The sequence below is a fragment of the Aphelocoma coerulescens genome, chromosome 6 (genome assembly GCF_041296385.1).
Source record: "Aphelocoma coerulescens isolate FSJ_1873_10779 chromosome 6, UR_Acoe_1.0, whole genome shotgun sequence".
Classification (NCBI taxonomy): Eukaryota; Metazoa; Chordata; class Aves; order Passeriformes; family Corvidae; genus Aphelocoma; species Aphelocoma coerulescens.
This window is the reverse complement of record NC_091020.1, coordinates 36,626,239-36,645,366: the sequence shown is the minus strand read 5'-3', so window position 1 is coordinate 36,645,366 and position 19,128 is coordinate 36,626,239. Positions and strand designations below refer to the sequence as shown.

The 19,128-nt window shown below is 52.4% G+C and overlaps 1 protein-coding gene across 1 annotated transcript; it reads right to left on the bottom strand.

The window, feature by feature from the left end:
- Nucleotides 1–390: 390 nt before the first annotated feature.
- On the bottom strand, nucleotides 391–18,903 carry PWWP2B (PWWP domain containing 2B). The gene is made up of 3 exons (XM_069020327.1): nucleotides 18,726–18,903; nucleotides 11,034–12,681; nucleotides 391–912 (listed from the first exon to the last, which is right to left on the bottom strand). Exons 1-2 carry the CDS (start codon nucleotides 18,890–18,892, stop codon nucleotides 11,052–11,054), a joined length of 1,797 nt encoding a protein of 598 aa, XP_068876428.1. The 5' UTR covers nucleotides 18,893–18,903; the 3' UTR covers nucleotides 391–912; nucleotides 11,034–11,051.
- Between the last annotated feature and the right edge of the window lie 225 nt (nucleotides 18,904–19,128).

Below are 19,128 nucleotides of genomic sequence, written 5' to 3'. Positions count from 1 at the left end.
CTGTTTGGTTGCTGGTTTAGAATCGTGCATCACCTCTTGGTTGTGGGTAGGGAGAGGATCCTTCTGTCCAACAACATGTTCAAAGGGCCTTAAATCACACCCACTGAGTGTGAGCATGCAAGTTCATCTTCACGTTCACATTCAGTTCAGCACACAGATTCCCTCCCTGGCTGGAGGCAGCAGCTCAGCACTAACCCTACGCACACAGCAAGGGCAGGCCCGGGCTGTGCTGCTTTTCCAGGTGACTTGGGAAAGCACAGGGGTAGGACTCAAAGACATCCAAGTCACCAGTACTGCTTATTTATGTACCTGAAACCATTGATTCTCTCTGCTCTGCAGTAAACAACACGAGAAAGCTTTAACATGCAATGAGAGCCACGTTGTTGTGTGTTGCACATCCTCCAAGGTTTAATAGACACAAAGTGAGTCCATTGTACTTAAGACACTACAATGATTTCATTCTATTGCATGTCCTGACCCAATTACATTTCTCAGAGTACAGTATTGAGTAAAAGTTCGGTAGCTTTAAAATTAACAAGTGTGTGAAATCTGTAAGTAAAATAAGCAGCAGCAATAATCTGGGGAATTTTATCAAGAATAGCTAACTTTTAAGTAATAAATACATTCCGAGTTGTGGTTTTTGCTGTTCTCCTAGTTCATTGCTGTCTGACTGGTCGAAATCTCATACTAGGGTAAGATATCCTTAAGCCTGTCCTGCCTCACACCAGAAGAGCCTCCCAGCTCCGCATCCTGGTGCCTGTCACCTGTCCCGGATGGAACGCGGAGCACTCTGACCAGGAGCCTCGTCCTCGTGCCGTGCGCACGGCGGCCTCCCGGTTCTCCTGGGAGCACGTCAGGGTGTTACAGACTCGGTGACCCTCTAGGAGAACAGCTGTGCTCGTCTTCTGTTACCTTGAAGAAAGCCAGAGAGGGAGAGGTTACTGTGATGGGCCGGCATAAGCGGTGAGGCACATGCTCTGGCTTCCCTCTAAATATAGCCAGGAATTCTCCTGCTCCCAGCTGGCCCAGCAGGAAGAACCAGCAGCGGCTGCAGCTTGGGAAGGAAGCTGCCAGGTTAACAAACCCAAAGTAAGAGTGGGAATTTTCCCCAAGACCAACACGATATGAACTTTAGCAACGATAATAAATCTTCAGTCTGGCTTAAGGACTCTGAAGTCCCTGTTCGGGTGGGTTACTGTAGGTTAATCTGCCACAAGTCCCCATGGAGCGCGCCACGTGAAGAACATCTGCCTCCATTTCCGAACACAATCTACAAAATAGGATTATTTTCCCCTTGAGAGCAGCCGTACAGAAGCTTTTCTAAGTACCTGCAAGTGCTCAAGCCATTGACCGTGGCCGCAGTGCCGCGGCCCCAGTGCTGGGCGAGGCAGAGCAGCCGTCCCCTGGAGCTGCTGCCCCGCAGGGCCCCGCAGGCTCCCCTTCCCCTGCCCCACAGAAGGGAGCACACGCCGCGGCACCGCAGGGCCCTTGGGACAGCCAGCGTCCCTCGCCGGCCTCACGTGCCACACTGTTGTCACTGGCCCTCGAAACAGCTCCCATTCCCCTGGGCTTAGGGCTACTGACCTGGGAAAGGTGCAACTCCTGGAGAATGACATGCCCAGCAAAAACTAGGCAAGTCCTCACCTGTACCCCGCATGCAGGAGGGACTTACACTGGCCCTGTAAGCCAGGTTACAATGTGGAAGTCTTGGAAGAGTTCAAGGGAAGAATCCACTTGCCTTCAAGCGAAGAAACCAGAAGACACATGGAACAACTTGGTGATACAGAACCAAGTGAGAGAATGGCACAGAGACCTCCACCCACACTGACCAGCTGCAGAAGCATCACTGCACCTCGCTTCCAATGCAATGCAGCCCAGTAATATGACCAGCCCTAAGTCTGTGCCACATCAACCACATCAACTCCAGCTGAGTTGGAAGTGCAGGAGACACCAGCTTGGATCTGTGTTCCTGGCACACAGCATCAACACTACAGAAGAGCAGACCAAAGATGTTCAAACCACCCCCAGCTGAGGTTTGTGACTTACAGAACACAATGAACCAAGACCACCAAACAGAGAAAAAGGATCACATCTCCAAAGCTGCTGACACGGCAGCGGCACTGCTTCTGCAGGCAGGGGACCCAAAGTGACACTGATTCCCTCAGACTCAGCATCCAGAATGATCCGCAGCATTGCCCACACAATGGAGAATGCAAAGAGCTGATTCAATACACCAGGAACATCTGTCCCAAAAGCTGTATTCCAGAGAAGGACTGCAATCAGGTTTCATACACTCCTTCAGTATTTAGCAGAAACTGGGAGGTCTCACCGTAGGGCTCTATTACCTGCAGTCAACAGAGTATAAATTCCTACCTAATCTTGCAGGAGAATCTATTCATTTGTCTTCTGATGAACAGAGAGACTTTCAAGAGCACAGAACAAACTCACTTGCAGGTTTATCACCTTACACCTAGGAAAGCCTTCCTGAGGCCCAGGGATCTGGAACAATATCCCTCAAGTGGCTTTGAAAGCACTGACCCTTTAGAGACAGATTACAGAGTGAGAAGATCTTGTCTAAACAGGAAACAAATGCATTTCCTGGCTGAGGAGGTAACAGCAAGCCCTCAGGTGGTTGGATTCTTTGGGATTTCTCACTGGGAGGAAGAAAGAATCACACCAGAAGTATTATGCCAAACAGGCCCCGGGGAAGGGTCCTGCCACTGCCAGGGCAGATAAGGCTCCTCCATGGGGACAGGGATTGGAGCCAAACCTCAGCTGCTCCAGGAACTACCCAAGAGCAAATATCAGGGATTCTGTCCTGTGGGAGCAGAAAGCTAGGACTACCAGCAACAGAGCAAGCTGCTTTAAAACAGCTGGATGCTCCTCGGCTTGGAAGGCTGGAACCTCAGCATCCAGCTCGGGGTCCTGTAGCCAGGTGGGAGCAGAGCTCTGCAGCTGGGCTCGAGGGGCATGGCCACCCCCCGAGCGAGCTCTGATGTCTGTGCAGATGCAGGAGTTTTTGTGTGTCCAAGAGGACCACACAGTGACAGCCCCTCGTACACTCTCACTTCATCACTGGAAAACTTCAGAAATTTACGTTTAAAAAACCACTTTCCAGCATGGAGCAGTAGCTGAAGCCCCACGTTCCAGGCATCGCTGCCGCCTCAGTCCACGTCTGAGCAACTAACACAACACACGTGGGCTGACTCAGGACAGCCTGGGTGCAAGGCTGGGTGTCCAAAGGAGAGCCAAGGCAGCGCTCCTGAAGCCAAGTGCTTGTTCATAATTTAAAAAAATGCAGTTTTGGATCAAATAGAGCCATTCATAAATCCAGATTTAACAGCAGCAGTAGAGTGCAGAAGACAATTTATCTTTGGAGGTTGTTGCACCCCAAGTGTGCCCAAGCAGCTTATTTTGAGGATTATTTTCTAATCATAAAGCAATTAACAGCTGGCTGTAATTGAGCATCACCAAATCAGTCTTCCTCCAGCCATCTCTCCTTGGGGGAAGTGCAGAGAGGCTGCTACTAGCAGCTTCCTTCCCATTCCTTTCTCTTGCAGGAGAAAGAACAGGGTGGCAGGTGGGATCCCCATCTCTGGCCCACTGGATGGGATTTTGGAACTGTCTCCAGCTCTCAAGGCACCAGAATCCATCTCACTTAAGCAGGCTGGCAGCTACGTTCTCCAACACTGGAGTTCTCAAACTCCATCATCCAAGCATCCCTATGACAAATCCTGCACTGAGGGTTTCTGCCTTTGGAAAGGACTGTTTTCTACATGAATAAATGGCTCAGGTTATTGGCTTGCATCAAAACAGAGCAAGTCATCACTCACAAGGGAAGTCAAACTAATAATTTGCTACAGTTCATTTCTTCAGCTGCAGAGCACACAGGAAATGTACTTTATAAAGAAACCAAGGCTGGCTGATCCTGCACTAGCACGGACTAATGCAGATGAAACAGGAACTGGTACGTCAGCGAAGGCATTCGCTCCTTTAGAAACTCATCAGCCTAATGAGAAGAACCGTCACTAAAACCTGCCCAGCTCCTCCCTGCCAGAGACATGCAGGCAGTGACCAGGCCATGAGGACACGGCTAATGCGGGGCAGCAACAGGGCCGAGTGGGAACGGCTCCGGCACCAGTGGCCCTCTCAGGTGAGCTCACGTTCACCTGCACGGGCACCTGCACCTCACGCTGCGTCCGCAGGGACGGGAGCACTTCTGCTGCCCACGGGTACCTTGGGGCACGCAGGAGACACAGCCACAGCCCTCACACCAGAGAGACGTCGTAGCCCGTGCACGTGGCAGGGTCCTGCTGCTCCTGCTCTGTCAGAGAAAGCACCAGGAGAAGCAAGAGAGCACTTGCAGCTGACTGAAGAGCTGCAGACTTCAGGCACAGGGCTGCGGATATGGAGAGCACGAGCCCTCCAGGAGCTGAGGTATTAAGCCCCATCTGCGTCCTTGCTGCCGGACATGAGAAGCCTATTTCAGCCGCACGTAATCTCAGGATGTACAGAGTTCATTATCTGGCTAATGCAGAGCCCATGTGTTCTGTACAGGTAGAGACAGCACACAAAACAGCTGCAGCAAGCAGATTTAAATAAAATAGATCAGGTCCCATGTGGTGGTATAACCCCATCCAGCAGCCAAGAACCTCGCAGCCGCTTGCTCTCTCCCCCACCAGTGGGACTGGGGGGAGAATTGGAAGGACAAAAGCTGGAGAGCTCATGAGCTGGGATAGACAACTTAATAGCGAAAGCAGAAGCTGTGCACACAAGCAAAGCAAAACGAAATTAGACCCCTGCTTCCATAGGCAGGCAGGTGTTCAGCCACCTCCAGGAGAACAGGGCCCTACCACACGTGTGACTTGGGAAAACAAATGCCACCACTCCAAGTGTCCCCCCTTCCTCCTTCTTTCCTTTATCTACTGAGTACGATGTCGTATGGACTGGAATATCCCCTGGGCAGTTGGGGTCACCTGTCCTGGCTGTGTCCCCTCCCAGCCTCCCACACACTCCCAGCCCCTCCACAGCATGGCTGTATGAGGGCCAGGAAAGGCCTTGGTTCTATGCAAGCTCAGCAAGAACAAAAATATCTCTATTTTATCAACCGTGTGTTCAGCACAAATCTAAAACACAGCCCCAAATCAGCCCCTGTGAAGAAAGTTAATTCTACCCCAGCCAAGACCCGCACACCCCAGCTCGTGTTCATCTAGTCTGCAGGGCACAGGCGAGCAGCTCCCTAAGTGTTTTACAGTCAGGGGCAGAGCTTGTCACTCAGCCCACACACTCCTGCTCACCTTGATCCCAGCACCACTGATGGCAACTTATGGATAAAGCAGAACACGTCAAGGCTGAAAAACAACAGCTTGTATGTTTTTCAATATTAGGAGCCTTCACATCAATTTTTGGGATCAAAGTCTTACCTTTCACATCTGAACATGAAAATGAGAAATATTCAAATATTCAACACCAGGCTGGATGGGGCTTGGAGCAACCTGGGATAGTGGAAGGTGTCCCTGGCCATGGCAGGGGGGTGGAATAAAATGATCTTTAAAGTCCCTTCCAACACAAACCCTTCTGTGATTCTACAATTTGTGCCACCCCGTTGTGTCACCCAGCCCCATGAGTCCAGCAGCTGCATGTGCCATTAGCAATGCACGGCTGCTGTGTGAAGATCCTGTTTGTTCCTCACCTGCAGAGCACAGGCACCCTTCCCCTACACAGAGCTACCACCAAGTTCCCCAAAATCCCCTATTCCTTTTTGGCCCAAAGTAGCCTTTCTGTAAGTGCAGTTTGGAGGTACTTAGTACTGTACAAATACTTCCTTAAGCACCATGGAGGCAGGATGAGCTCCGAGTCTTGCCTGGGAAGCCAGAGAACTCCCTTGAGTGCCCCTCAGCTCCCACCCTGCTGCTCTCCATGCTTGCTGGGAAAAGGGGAATTGTAGCTGCAATTGGGACACCTCCACTTGAGTTCAAAAACCAAATGAGTAAATAAACGTAATTCAGGAAAACATACAGAAATTTTGTTTTTACATTATTTGTAATAGTTTTCAGAGACACCAGTTTCCAGGTTCTTTGTCTGCACATCTCTCCCATTTATTGCTCTGAGACCCCAGCACAGCCCCTGATCCTATGTGGATCCTACAGGCACTGGGTGCACTGTGGGCTGATGACACTGCTGTAGGACACCCACCTGCCCTGTCCACTTGTGGGCACGCTGGGCCAGCACAACCAGCAGAGGCCTAGAGCTCCAGCTGGAGCTTGAAGACCCTCAGCCCCGGGAGCAGCTCACTGTGCTCCCAAGGGAGCTGCTAAGCCCTTGGGTGGATACAATCTCCTCCAGCAGCTGAAGTTACAGCTCCTGAAAGCCGATCGCATTCCTGGGCATCGGCACAGCGCAGGTGCAGCCAGAAATAGCACAATGTATGGCCTGGTGGCATTTCCAAAGAACACGCCTGGGAGCAGACAGTGGATGGAGAGGGGCCACGGATGGCAGGACAGGGAGCGGCAGCACAGATCTAGGTGTCTCCAAAGGCAGTCCCTGGGCAAGTGCTTTTGGGAACTGGAAGATTAGTGGGATGTCACCCAATGTTGTGCAGCTCCAACCATCCGTGCTGGGCACACAAAAATGCAGCCCAGTCTATTTTGGACTTGTTCTCCCACCTTGCATTAGCATGCAGAGACGCTGACTCCAAGCTGCTTGCAGGAAGACTGCGAAACAGTAATTAAGTTGGATGCCTGGTGTTAGTGGACTGAAGCATCTAGAAAGCAGGCCAAGAAAAATCTCAAGCATTCATCTTCTGTGCTGAAACATTCCATGGGACCAGGCAGATGTGTTAAAAAATACAGCTATCACACCAATCATCCCCACCACTTTCTATCAAGGTACAGTATTTTTGTGCCACTGGTAGAGCAGAAGAGAGGAGGTCAAAGGAAAAGAGGAGTGATTTATGTTATTCACAAGCTGCTGGCAGCAGCACTGGCTGCATGGACCCTGAACACCTTTGAGGGTGAGGTCACAATGTAATGTTCCAGGTTTTACGTTGGTGGCTTCTATAGACAGCGAGCATGCAGCCACCTCTGAGTTTGCTGCACACAGTAGTAGTGTGATGGATGGCTTGATGTACTGACACTGAGGGTCTATTAAGCTCACAGCAGTTAAAATAAAAGCCTTCAGCATTTGCAAGTTTAATGGTTCCACAGTCATAGTTTGGGGACGGGGAGAGAGAGGCGGAATAAAGGATTTTCCAGACTGAAAAAGCAAAGGAATACACGTATTGTAAACTTGTTTCACGCAGAGATATAGATGAAAACCTACCAGCAGTTTTTCCTAGATGTTTTACTGCATGTCTGTGTGCAGGGAGGGGGCATCTGCCTTGAGGAGCCCCTCAGGAGGATCACAGAGCAGCAGGCCCAGCCCTGTGGCACAGCAGGACCTGCTGCGCCTGCCAAGGGCCCATCCCTGCAGGGACACCCTCCCCACACAGCAGGGTTGGAGCAACACAGGCTCCTTGTAAAGCCCCTGATCCTACCACACGATGCATTCCTGGTGCAGGGAAGGGTGGCCTTTGGAAGCACAGGTCTCCCTCCCTCCTGTGCCTCGGCCCAAGGCACAGCTGGAGCTGCTCATTCCCAATAAAATGTGTTTGACACCAACCCAGGGGTCCTTGCTCCCCCTTCCCAGCCCTCAGATGGGGTTTCCTTAAGGGCAAGGCAAACATCTGTCGCTCCAAGCCAGGGGCAACTGCTTTCCTTGTGCCTGGAGCTGGCTCCTTGATGTCACGCACCAGTGAAGTACGGAGCAGCACCAGAAGATGCTGAGTGGACATGTCTCTCCTGGCACTGCTCTAAACCAAGTCTTACAAGTTTGAGTTCTACAGGCTGCTACTCTGCCTGTTGTTTCTCCAGAAACTTGTTTTACTTAATTAAAACCCCGTCATTACCTGACTAGTACTTTCTTTGCAAAGAAACCCCAAGGACAAAGCAGTAACAACAAGAAGTGATCCTACCAGCTTTTCCAACTCAAACCAAGTTAAAAAAAAATCCAATTTTTCCGGTTTTATGCATCCACAAATGACCTGCAGTGTTTGTACATTTTTCCAGTAACTACCCTCTGCAGAACAGATCACATGCCAGAAGACAGGAAGTTTCACAATAGAAAGTGTCACCAGTCACAAACCTCTGCTGTGCCCAGGATTAGCACGAGTGGTGTCAGTGTTGAAGTCACCTCATGGACTCTTTCTGATGACAAAAATCTTTGTGCCGCTGCCAGTGAAGCCCCAGCATGATGGATTTTATAGTGTTCCCATCCAGTATTACCAGGTGACCCAGAGCAGCTGTGGCTGCCCCTGGATCCCTGGCAGTGCCCAAGGCCAGGCTGGACATTGGGGCTTGGAGCAGCCTGGGACAGTGGGAGGTGTCCCTGCCATGGCAGGGGTGGGATGGGATGGACGTCAGGGTCCTTTCCAGCCCAAACCATTTCATGTCGTCCTTCAGGAAAGGACAGTCAATGAGCAGCTGAAGGAAACATTTCAGTTCTATCTTATGGAAAATCAAGCAAAGCAACAAAATTCAATCCTCCTGCATGGAGAGAATTAGGTACAGACAATTCTCTGAAATAATAAGCAGTTTGGTAAGTGATGTACCAAAACTCCAGACATGCTGGTCTAGTTGGGAATCTAGGTAAATGTGACACGTGGAACATGGCAAGTTGTGTATTTCTGCTTTTCTGGTTTTGCAGTTCTTTATCCAACTGTCATGTTGTCTTCAGCCTGGCAGACTGTGTTGGCAGCTCAGCTCAGACACGTAAGGCAGGAAATCACCTGTGGAAAGCCAGCTGAAGGAGGCCAACAGAGCAGTGATATATGACAAATGTATATACCCATATACACATGCAGAGGTTTGGCTGGAGAGCACAGAGGGAAGGAATGGTTTGGTCTAATCCAGGCCATCCTATCACTTCCTTATCCACATGTTCTCCAGATGTTCTTGTTTCCCCCTGTTTACAGACCTGCTCTGTACCTGTAGCTCAGATCCCATTGTGTCTCTGGAGCAAGGGCTGCTTCTGCTTCTCGAGGCCCTGCCCTGTAGCCTTGTCACCCCCATCCTGGCCGGGTCCTGCTGGTACCAGCAGCCAGGGTTCTCTGCGGGCTGATGTGTAGCGGGCAAGATCCTCCCATTCTGGCTTCCAGCTCTGGGCTTGGAACTCCTCTTGGCCATAGCTTTCCTACTCCCCAAGGACTCACAGGCACAGCCAATCTGTCTGATCTGAAGCATTAGCTGCTTCTTCAAGTTGTCCCTTCTCCTCCAGCTGGGCTGTGCCAGCCCACCCAGGACCCACAAGGGCAAGGACAGATGTCAGGAATGATGGTGACATTCACCACCTTTGTCCCAAACTGCTCACACACACGGTGAAGAAGCTCAGAGAACGCAGTTTGCTGCTCCTTTAACCAAAGCACTGTCCAGACAGGAGCCATGGATTGGCCAGGACTCTTCCACTGGCAAGGACAGTACATTCTGGGCAGCAGGTTTATTTATACTCCTGATCTAGCTAATAGGAATTTGGGTCCAATCCAAACACTCTTGATATAATAAAATCTTTAGCCAGAGTTAAGCACCAGTTCTACAGGCAAGATCAAGAAGGAAGCTGAAATGTTGCTGCTGCAGTTGTCCAGACACCCTGAGCACGCAGCACGAATATGTCACGCTCTGGTTATTTACTCCAGCCAGGCTTGCTGAGATGGAGTCATAACCCAAGCAAAGCAAGTCCTTCATCACACCCAAGCAAGGGGTGAAGTCCCATGACAGAAGGTATGAAAAAAATCCCATTTTCCCATCAGGATTACCTGAGCATTGGCCATCCCAGTCCCACTGCATTATGACAGTTTAGATAAAGAGCAGAGTCTACAGGAGCAGCACTGGCTTGCTCACTCAGGGTCCTTCAAGCATGAAACAGAGCAGAGCATTCAAGGGGACAACATAACAAACCACACTGTATAAAGCATGGCTTTTGACACAAGGCTCTTCCTAGTGGTTACCTCTGTTTTTTTGACAGAGACTTCATCCCTACCCTTGTCTAATACCATCACAGATGAGGTCTTGTCTGGACAGTGATGACTGAAAGGTTGTGAAATGATTCCAGGTTTTATCCAAGTCACTGGATTTTCCCTTGGACTTCTATTCCCAGTCACACCACATCCTGTATTTTTAGGTACCAAATTTTCATCCCAGGCAGACTGTTTGATGAGAAAGGGAAACCAATCCCCATCCATTACAAAGAATCAGCTCTCATGTTTCCATTCCCACCTGATGTCCTCACACAGGTGAAGCCCAAAGAAAGTTAATTTGATCCAGGCCATTCCCCAGAGAAACACTGAAAATTTAGGTATAAACCAAACCTCAAGTACTGTGAGAGATACTGAAATACTGTTCCCCAAAGACAGTTTTTGGTACAACCATTTTGAAGAGCCATAAAGGGCCTTCATAAGAAATCCAAGCCAGAGGGATCAGAGGGAGGGGAACAAAGGGCCCCCATGGGCCCTGAATTGTTACAGGTAACTGCTGGGCACCAGCACATACACATGATAAATGTCATCCTAATCCAGTGAAAGTTTTAGTTCTTTGACCCAAGGAAACTGAAAGGCTAGGAGCTGTTAGTCTTCCAGGCACACAGGGTTAGTCCTGACACAAACAAAGCACTTCAATACCTGCCACATCCCAGCTGTGAACGGCACAGGACTACAGGTTTATCAGTTCCTTGAACAGGCGGTGCTGCTTCCTGACGGCATCCTGCCTGGCCTGCACCTCCCTCTGGGAATAGGGGCTCCAATTCCCACGGTTCCCAAATGAGTTTGAAATTAATGCTTCTCACCACCTCTGAAATTATCCTCACCAACTAACAGCCAAGCATTTAAGTTTCACAGTTGTCAATCTCAGATTTAATGGGAAAACAAATGCAAACAAATAGTGGAATAGAGTTTAAAATGCATCAGGAGGCTTTTCATGGGAAGCATTAGTCTAGCAATCACTCACCTGATACTGGAGGCAAAGTTATGTCTCAAACTGTGTTAAGAGATCTCGTATTTCTGGAGTCAGGTGCTCGACTGCCTTCGCGGCTTCTGTGATCGCTTTCCGGTACATCCCTTTCTTCTTGCGATTAAATCTCAGTTTGAAAAATTCCGAGAAAGGAGAGAGTTTTGAAACAGATAAGAACGAAGTCGTTGGAGAACCAAACCATGACACTTTAGCTTCTCGCCACGAAGGTTCCCCATTCTCCTTCTGGCTGAGGTTTATGTCGAGAACACGTGCTGGCCACCACGGAAACCCATGAATTTTACCCCAGACAATATCCCCCACTGAAACAGTCCTTCCATCTTCTGTAACACATTTAGATACACTCTGGGTGTGCAGTCTGACTGTCAGGGGTGGCACAATTTTACGCTCATCTTTTGAAGATGAAGAGACGGAGGCATCATCACCAGGCAAAAAGTCACCCAGTTCTGGTGATGTCACTTCTGAACTAGAAGACTTGGATTCATCTAGACTGTCATTGCTACACACCGATAAACTAGAAGAATCTGCTTTTCTTTTACGGTAATTCATGAGGAAAGCCAAGTTATCATGTCCATCTTTACCCTGGGGAAACCTTTTAAAGTCATCATCTTCACCTGAACTTCCTGAAGATATCTCAGCCAAACTTCTGTCGGTGGACTCATCATTGTAAAATGCTCCAGGATTGGAGTCCCTGCTGTTCTGAAGGACATTGATTTCGTCAATCAGTTCTGCCTTATAAATTGAAACACTCTGACCATCGTTGATGCGATGGGGCTTCAGCCGTATCTTTGGGGGTGGGACATCCACACTGGAATGCACTGGCCGCGTGAGCTTCAGTTTTGGAATGGAAGCAAGCTGGCTGCCTGCTGACTTGTCCATTAAACATTTGGTTTGTTGACACCGTTCAGAGTCCCTGGTCTCCTCTTGGTCCCCGGCTCCGTTCTGCAATATTCGCTCTGGACAGAATGGTTTGACAGAGCCATGAACCCGGGAAGGGATTTTTACCACTTCACCTTTCCCTTGTGGAGTACTGTAGGATATTTTTATAACTGGCGTTCGATGAACCAGTTCCCCAGAAAACTTGTCATCCTCCCTCTTCTCTCTTTTGTTCCTTTTCTCCATGTAGTCAGAGTCGCTGTGCTTTTTCTGCTCCTTGTCCTGAATGCTCAGCTTCCTCCTGGTTTTGGCGTTCTGCCGCGGCACATTTGCATCCTCGGGGTTCAGAGTGTTCTTGCACTTCTCGCAGAGCACCTGCCTGGGCCGCAGCCTGATGGTGCTCATGATGAGCCTCCCCGGGTCCCGGTTGCGTGACAAACGCCTCCTTGTCCTCTTTATAGTCCGTGGCGGCGGCTGCGGGACCCACTGGTTGTAGGTGTGCCGCAGCCACAGGGGCCGGGGGAAGGGGGCTCCCTCGAAGTACGGCGGGTAGGGCGGGAGGCTGCCCGGCGCCGGCAGGAGCGGCGGCACCTGCTCCTCACCACTGCCCTTGGCAGGCTGGTCACCGGCGGGCTGCGGCTCCGGCTCGCCCTGAGCGGCACCTCTGCCCTCGGCAGCTCCGTTAGCGCAGGCGTCAGAGGGGGGGTCCTCATGCTTGGGGAAGGAGGATGGCAGACAGAACAATCCAGACCTAAAATGGGGTAAGAAAGACAGGGAGGGAAGGAAACAGAGTCAGGAGCTTTGAAAGGTGCTTCTCTGGGAACCCAAAAATCCCAACCTCCCACAACTTCAATACTAAGAACTCAACACTTTCTCTCGACTTTTAAGACCAGGCAGCCAATTCTGCCACTGAAAAAAAATAACATCAGTGCATAAATTTGGCAAGGTGTCCTACTCTTCTCCCAAAAAAGGCACAGGGATCAAACCCTGTATTTCTATGAACTCGTTGCACAAAGTTTTGCTCTAAGAAGTTGTTTTATCCCACAAAGCAGTTTACTGCATCAGCAGGCTGGCAAGGCCGGAGGAAGGATGTGATACGGATTAGCCTAGGGAGCTATGAAACTGCCCTTCTTGCTGTAGATGCATGGCTGATTTTCCAGCTTTTCATTCTAAACCTGAACACCTTGCCTTGGGTGGATAACTTGCACAGGTTCACCAAGACACAGCTCTGCTCCTCTTCCCTGGTCTCTCCACCCACAGCTGTATTTGTTACCATAAGGAACCCACTGCTCCTTCAGAGCAGCAAGGTTAACAACGATGATATTCTATCCTTCAATGCCAAGTCTCATTACAGGCCACCAAAGCCCGGACACAGTATCTTGCCTGGATATTGGCAAAAGTAAATCCTCTCAAATGCTGAAACTCACAACTGCAATTCATGTCTCCAAAATTGATGAATTTATGCTCTTGGCCTGGCATTAGAAATATTACGCTAACACAGCACTGGGACAGATTCTGCCCTGAAACACTGAGTCTGACTGGGCAATGCTCGCTGCCTTGGCTTTCCAGAGACACTTCTGCAGAGAACACACCCTCAGTGAAGCATGTGAGCTTCTTTAATAGTAACGAAATGTTGTATAGGAGAGCCACGAAGAAGAGACAGAGGAATGGAGAACAGGTACAGACCAAATACCAGTGGGTTTTGGATGCTACATTCCCATTCTCTTCCTTGCCAGCCATTGCTTTCTTTCCAATCACCAGGAAGGAAGGACCCTTCCTGAGGCAAGGGAGGAGTTCCTTGGTGGCGTCACAGAGAGGGACACTTTGGCAAGCGTTAGCAGAAGGGCACTGAAGAGCAGCTGAAGGCACCCACTCAGTCCCACACCTCTGACCAAGAGCAGCACAAAGCCACTGCCGTGGGTTTCCTGATGGAGAGGAGCCTCCAAAGTCCTTCCCCATTACTGGAAAAGTGCAAGAACCTGCTGTTAAATGACAGTTTAACCGGGAAAGGATTAAGCTGTTGTAATCATGTAATTTGGAATAAAATATGTTTGTTCTAAGAGGCTTTTTTTAAACAGAGACAACCAAAAATGTAGGTGTCTTTAAATGACAACCCAGAAAGCCAGTACAGTGCGTACAGCCAGACAGGGATGTCGGCACCATTCACAATCCAAAGTGAGACCATTTCTGAATGAAATGATGGCTATAAATTATGGTTATTTTATGCAGTGAGATTGCATGACTTGGTCACAACAGAAAACTACTCCTCATGTAGACACAGCCCACTCCCCCTGCTTGTGCAGGGCCCCTGTCCACTCCCACAGCCTGGCTCTGAGCAGGCAGGTCGCTGTACCCTCCAGAGTGGCACGGAGCTCTTTGCCTGGCACAACTGGAGCACCCAAAGGTTCACTCACAGGATGGTTTATGCCTGCAACATTAATGTACCAGCACACTGTAACCCCACTGGGCTGACCCGGCCTCATGCCATGGAACGTGCCCGCAGACCCCAGGCCACTGCCCTCCCCAGCTGTCACCCTGTGCCAGGCGCCAGTTCAGCAGGGAGCTCTGCTAGAAAGATGGGGACAAACTCTTCTCAGTAGGGCCTATTGGGACGGGATGAGGAGTGATGGCTTCCCAGTGCCAGAGGGCAGGGCTGGATGGGAGATTGGGCAGGAATTGTTCCCTGGGAGGGTGGGCAGGCCCTGGCACAGGGTGCCCAGAGCAGCTGGGGCTGCCCCTGGATCCCTGGCAGTGCCCAAGGCCAGGCTGGACATTGGGGCTGGGAGCAGCCTGGGACAGTGGGAGGTGTCCCTGCCATGGCAGGGGTGGCACTGGGTGGGCTTTGAGGTCCCTTCGGACCCAAACCATTCAATGACTCCATGACTGTGTAGCAGCACCAGTGCCAGCACTCTGGGAGAAGACATGACCTGCCTTGTCCAAGGGATGACACAAACTGACATGCTGGAAATCAAAGCAACTTAGAGTTAATTTTTGGTGGCAGCACCTTCTACACGGCCAGGTATGGAATGACTTGTTTGGGGGGCCATGGCCAGGTGGGGAGAGATGAGCTCTGTGAAATCCCACTATGGCACATGACATGGCAGGACTGCTCCTGTACTAGAAGTGTCTCTGAAGGCCAAGAGGCAGTTCCATTGAGGAACCATGCTTCTTCCACACTTTCCACACCCCTTCCAGGCAGAGGAAAGAGGAGCTCTGCTGTCTTGCCCACCTCCCTATGAAACATAGTGCATGCCAGCCCTACATCTCAGGCCCAAGAGGAGGAAGACAGCTCCAGAGAGGCCATGCACCTTGTCAGCTATTGCCAGGCACCCGCAGTGCCCGGTCAGCACGAGCAAACCACGGCCACTACCCAGGGCTGCTTTTGCTTTCTCTATCCTCCCCCACTGCACACTGCAGAGGGGTTCCTCTACGGCCCCACACTGCACACTCCACATGGGGATGCACTGACAGACCAAGCTCATCAGGCTCCTGCAGCCCCCTGAGAAGGCCAACTACACCTGGTTCCATCCTACCCTGAGCCAGCTGCCATGCCTGCAGGCCCTGGCGCTGCCACCACCCAGCCCAACGTTGCCTTTCATGGCTGGCAGAGCTCCTTGTAGGAGGATTTCATGCCAGTGTTTTCCCATCCACAGCAGAATGAGAGACACTTCATCTGACACAGCTGGTCTTCCAGGAGAAGCTCACTTTTCCCACGAGGAGAAACACCAAGTTCACCACCCTTCCCTACACCCCCCAACTTCTGTGTGCAAATCAGGACGAAGTTAATGTTATTTCTTCTGCCAACTCACTGTTGGTCCTGCAGACCTAACCCCACCCAGCTGGGATGAAGGTGCCTGAGGTGAAGGTTAGGGGCAGGAGTGCTGTGCAGGTACACCGTGTGCAGTGTCCAAGGCCAGGCCGGATGGGGCTTGGAGCAACCTGGGATAGTGGAAGGTGTCCCTGCCCAAGGCAGGGGGTGAAACAGGATGAGCTTTAAGGTCCCTTGCAATCCAAGCCATGCTGGGATTCTGTGATTAAAGCAGCAGGAAATACTGCTGATGGGATTTCACCCTGCTTGTAATCCCCCTTTCTGGGGCAGCTGCAGCCAACTGGACTTGGTTACCTCAATCTAGTCTCTGCTTGGTACAGAAGATGCCATCCTCCTTTATTTATACCCCTGCATAATTAAAACCCAACTTTTAAAGTAAGTTCAATTGCAGTAAAACTACCAAATCTTGTTATCAAAACCACTATAATTGCAGTCAAAATGCATTTAAATCTCTACTTAAGCATGTACACTATGGAGCTCACTTTGAGCAGAGCCAGTTTATTGGAAGCAAATAACTGCCAGTCACTGGGCAGGCCCTGGTGCTTGCTGCATCATCCAGGCTGGGACAGGAAGGGACACGCATAGGAAGGACACAAGCACTTTTTTCTGCAAATAATTCCCCAGTGGTTGGAAGGTCAGGCATGAGTGTTCTCTATAGTCCCCCAGTCCTAAAGGCGCAGAGTGCAGGAAGGGGGGACAGGCAGGGAGCGGGCAGGGCACAGGCAGGCAGTCCTGCTGCCCACACACCTGCCCATGGGCTGAGCCCCTGCAAACCTGGGCAGGCGGCTCAGGGTTCAAACCTGCACCTGCCTTTGAGGTAAAATAACAGAGGCATCCAGCTGGGACCTGGATGGACGGGGTGCCCTGGGTGCTCAGGGTGGCAGGCCTTCCTCCTGCTCAGCTCCCCACAGCACTCACTACAGCTTAGGAGAAATAATCATGGAATTACAGAATGTCTGCATTGAAAGGGACCTTAAAAATCATCCAGTTCCAATTCTCCTGCCATGGGCTGGGATGTCATTCATTAGACAACTTGCTCCAAGCCCTGTCCAAGCTGACCTTGAACACTTTCAGGGATGCGGCAGCCACAACTAAGTAAAACAGATTCATCTACTGCGTGATGCTGAAACCATTTTAAACCACAAAAGAAAGCTGAAGAACCACCATACAGACCCTCCCTCCCTTTTAGGGTAATCTTTTTCTATGCAGGTATAACAACCTGCTCTGGTGGCTCTTCTCCTGCCAGTCCCATCTCACTGCCCAGGGGATACAGGTAGAGCATGGGTGACCCCTGCACAGGGACAAGCTGGTGGGACACAGCTCCATCAGCGAGGCAACAGCAGGATGGGAAACAGCTCTGCCACATATCCATTTCAAGCACTCCAAGTTCAGCACCAAGTGGATAAATTCCTGCTGCCTTTGGGACATATCCTGACCTTCACCTTCCAATCACTGCCAGGCCGACTCCTGTGTTCTGCTGTAGGATGAACAAGATCTCTCCTCCCCTCCACACCCCAGACCTGGGATGACTGCAGTGCTCACTCCAAGTCCCCAGGGTCCACCAGGAGCCAGGTACCTGCCTCACACAGAGAGTTCCCTCCTGAGAGCCACAAGCAGAGGCCGTGGCTCTCCTATTGTGCTGCCCACCACACCTCCCTGCCCCACCACGGTCAGCACAGGCCAGCCAGTGCTTGGCACCACCACGGGCAGGATGTGGCACCTGGGGACGGCCACAGAACAAGCATCACCCCTCAGGGACAGCCCCAATGCTCAGAGGGCTGGTCATCCGCTGCCCCCCTCCCACCCAGCACAGACCAGTGTCACCACTGACAGGGCTGGGGCAGCACTGGGCTGCAGAGCTGCCTTAAAGCCTGGGAAAAACACCCATCTGGTTGTTTCTTGGACCTACTGGGGGCAGAGGGAGGAAGAAAGACAAAGAAAAATAATGGAAAAAGGTTAGGGTGAAAAAAAACAGGTAAAAGAAGTGTCACTGCAGAGAAAGACAACTGAAATGTGAAAAGGCAGAAACAGCTGGTTTAGGGGGCTGGAGGGACACCAACTGCTCGGGCTGGAAGCAGACTCCAGGGTGGGTTTGTGGACTCTGTGCAGCGTCAGGTGCCTGAATGCTTTTGAAGACCTGGCTCAAATTTTCCAGGATAGCCATGTGAAATTACATAAATGATGAAAATGAAGCTCATAAGTCCTGCCCCACACATCTCGGAGGAAAGATCAGAGAGATGAGGCTGCTGTGCTCCCACGCAGCACTGATCTGGCATGTCCCTTACCCAGCACACAGGCACCAAACCTGTTCTTCACAGTAACACAGCCCAGCACCGCGCCGGCCACAGCGCTCGGACAGCCGGACCTGCCCGGCTGTGCGCAAAACCACCTTCGGAGCCGGGGCAGATGCGACACACGAGGGGGGTCCCCGCCAGGCAGAGCCGCAGCCTGTGGGTGCCCTGTTCGGAGAGATGCCCCTCTCGGGTCCGCAGAAACTCGGGTAGTGCAGCGGCACGACGAGGGCCAGGGCCGGGGCCGGGGCCGCTGCGGCCACAGCAGCCTGGGAACCCAGGCGACGCCGCGGGACCTCGCCGGGAACCGCCGCCTGGCCCCGGGGCCCGGCCGGGGAGGTGGGGGGGTCCGGGAGGGGGAGCTCGGCGAGCGCCGGGCGAGGAGAGAGGACGGGGAGAGCAGTGAGCGAGGCTGCGGCCGCGAAGGGTCGGCGGGTCCAGCCCCGGGTCCGGGACACGCTCACCGGGGCCACGTGCGGAGCCGCGGCCGGTCCGGCCCCACCGGCCCCGGGGCGGGGGCACCACTCTGGCCCCGCCGCGTGCCCCGGGCCGGTCCTGACCCCGCCGCTTTGTCCCGCGGGGCGAACAAAGGGCGCGGGGGCAGCGCGGCCCCGCCGCCCCCGGCCCCGCTCGCCGCCCCCGCCGTGGTCCCGGTGCCCCCATCCCCGGCCGCACCTCTTGGAGCAGTCCAGCAGCACGCCGGTAAAGCGCCGCTCCCCGCAGCTCAGCGTCACCACCAGCGTGTCGTTCACCATCTGCTCCACCAGCACCGGCACCCACGCGCCCACCCGCGGCGGCGGCGCCCCCGCCGCGTCCCCCGCCGCCGCCCCGGCCTCGGCCATGCTCCCGCCGCTCCCCGCCGGCGGGGCCGCTGGGGCCGGGCCGCGCGGTGACCTCACGGAGCGCCCGCCGCCGCCGGGCGTGACGTCACAGCACCGCCCCGCCGCCGGGCATGACGTCACAGCACCGCCCCGCTCCGGGGCACGTGCATGAGACGGGGCGGGGGCGAACGGGGCGGGGGCGAACGGGGCGGGAGCGAACGGGGCGGGGCGTGGCCGGGGGGCGGGGTCTGTTCGGA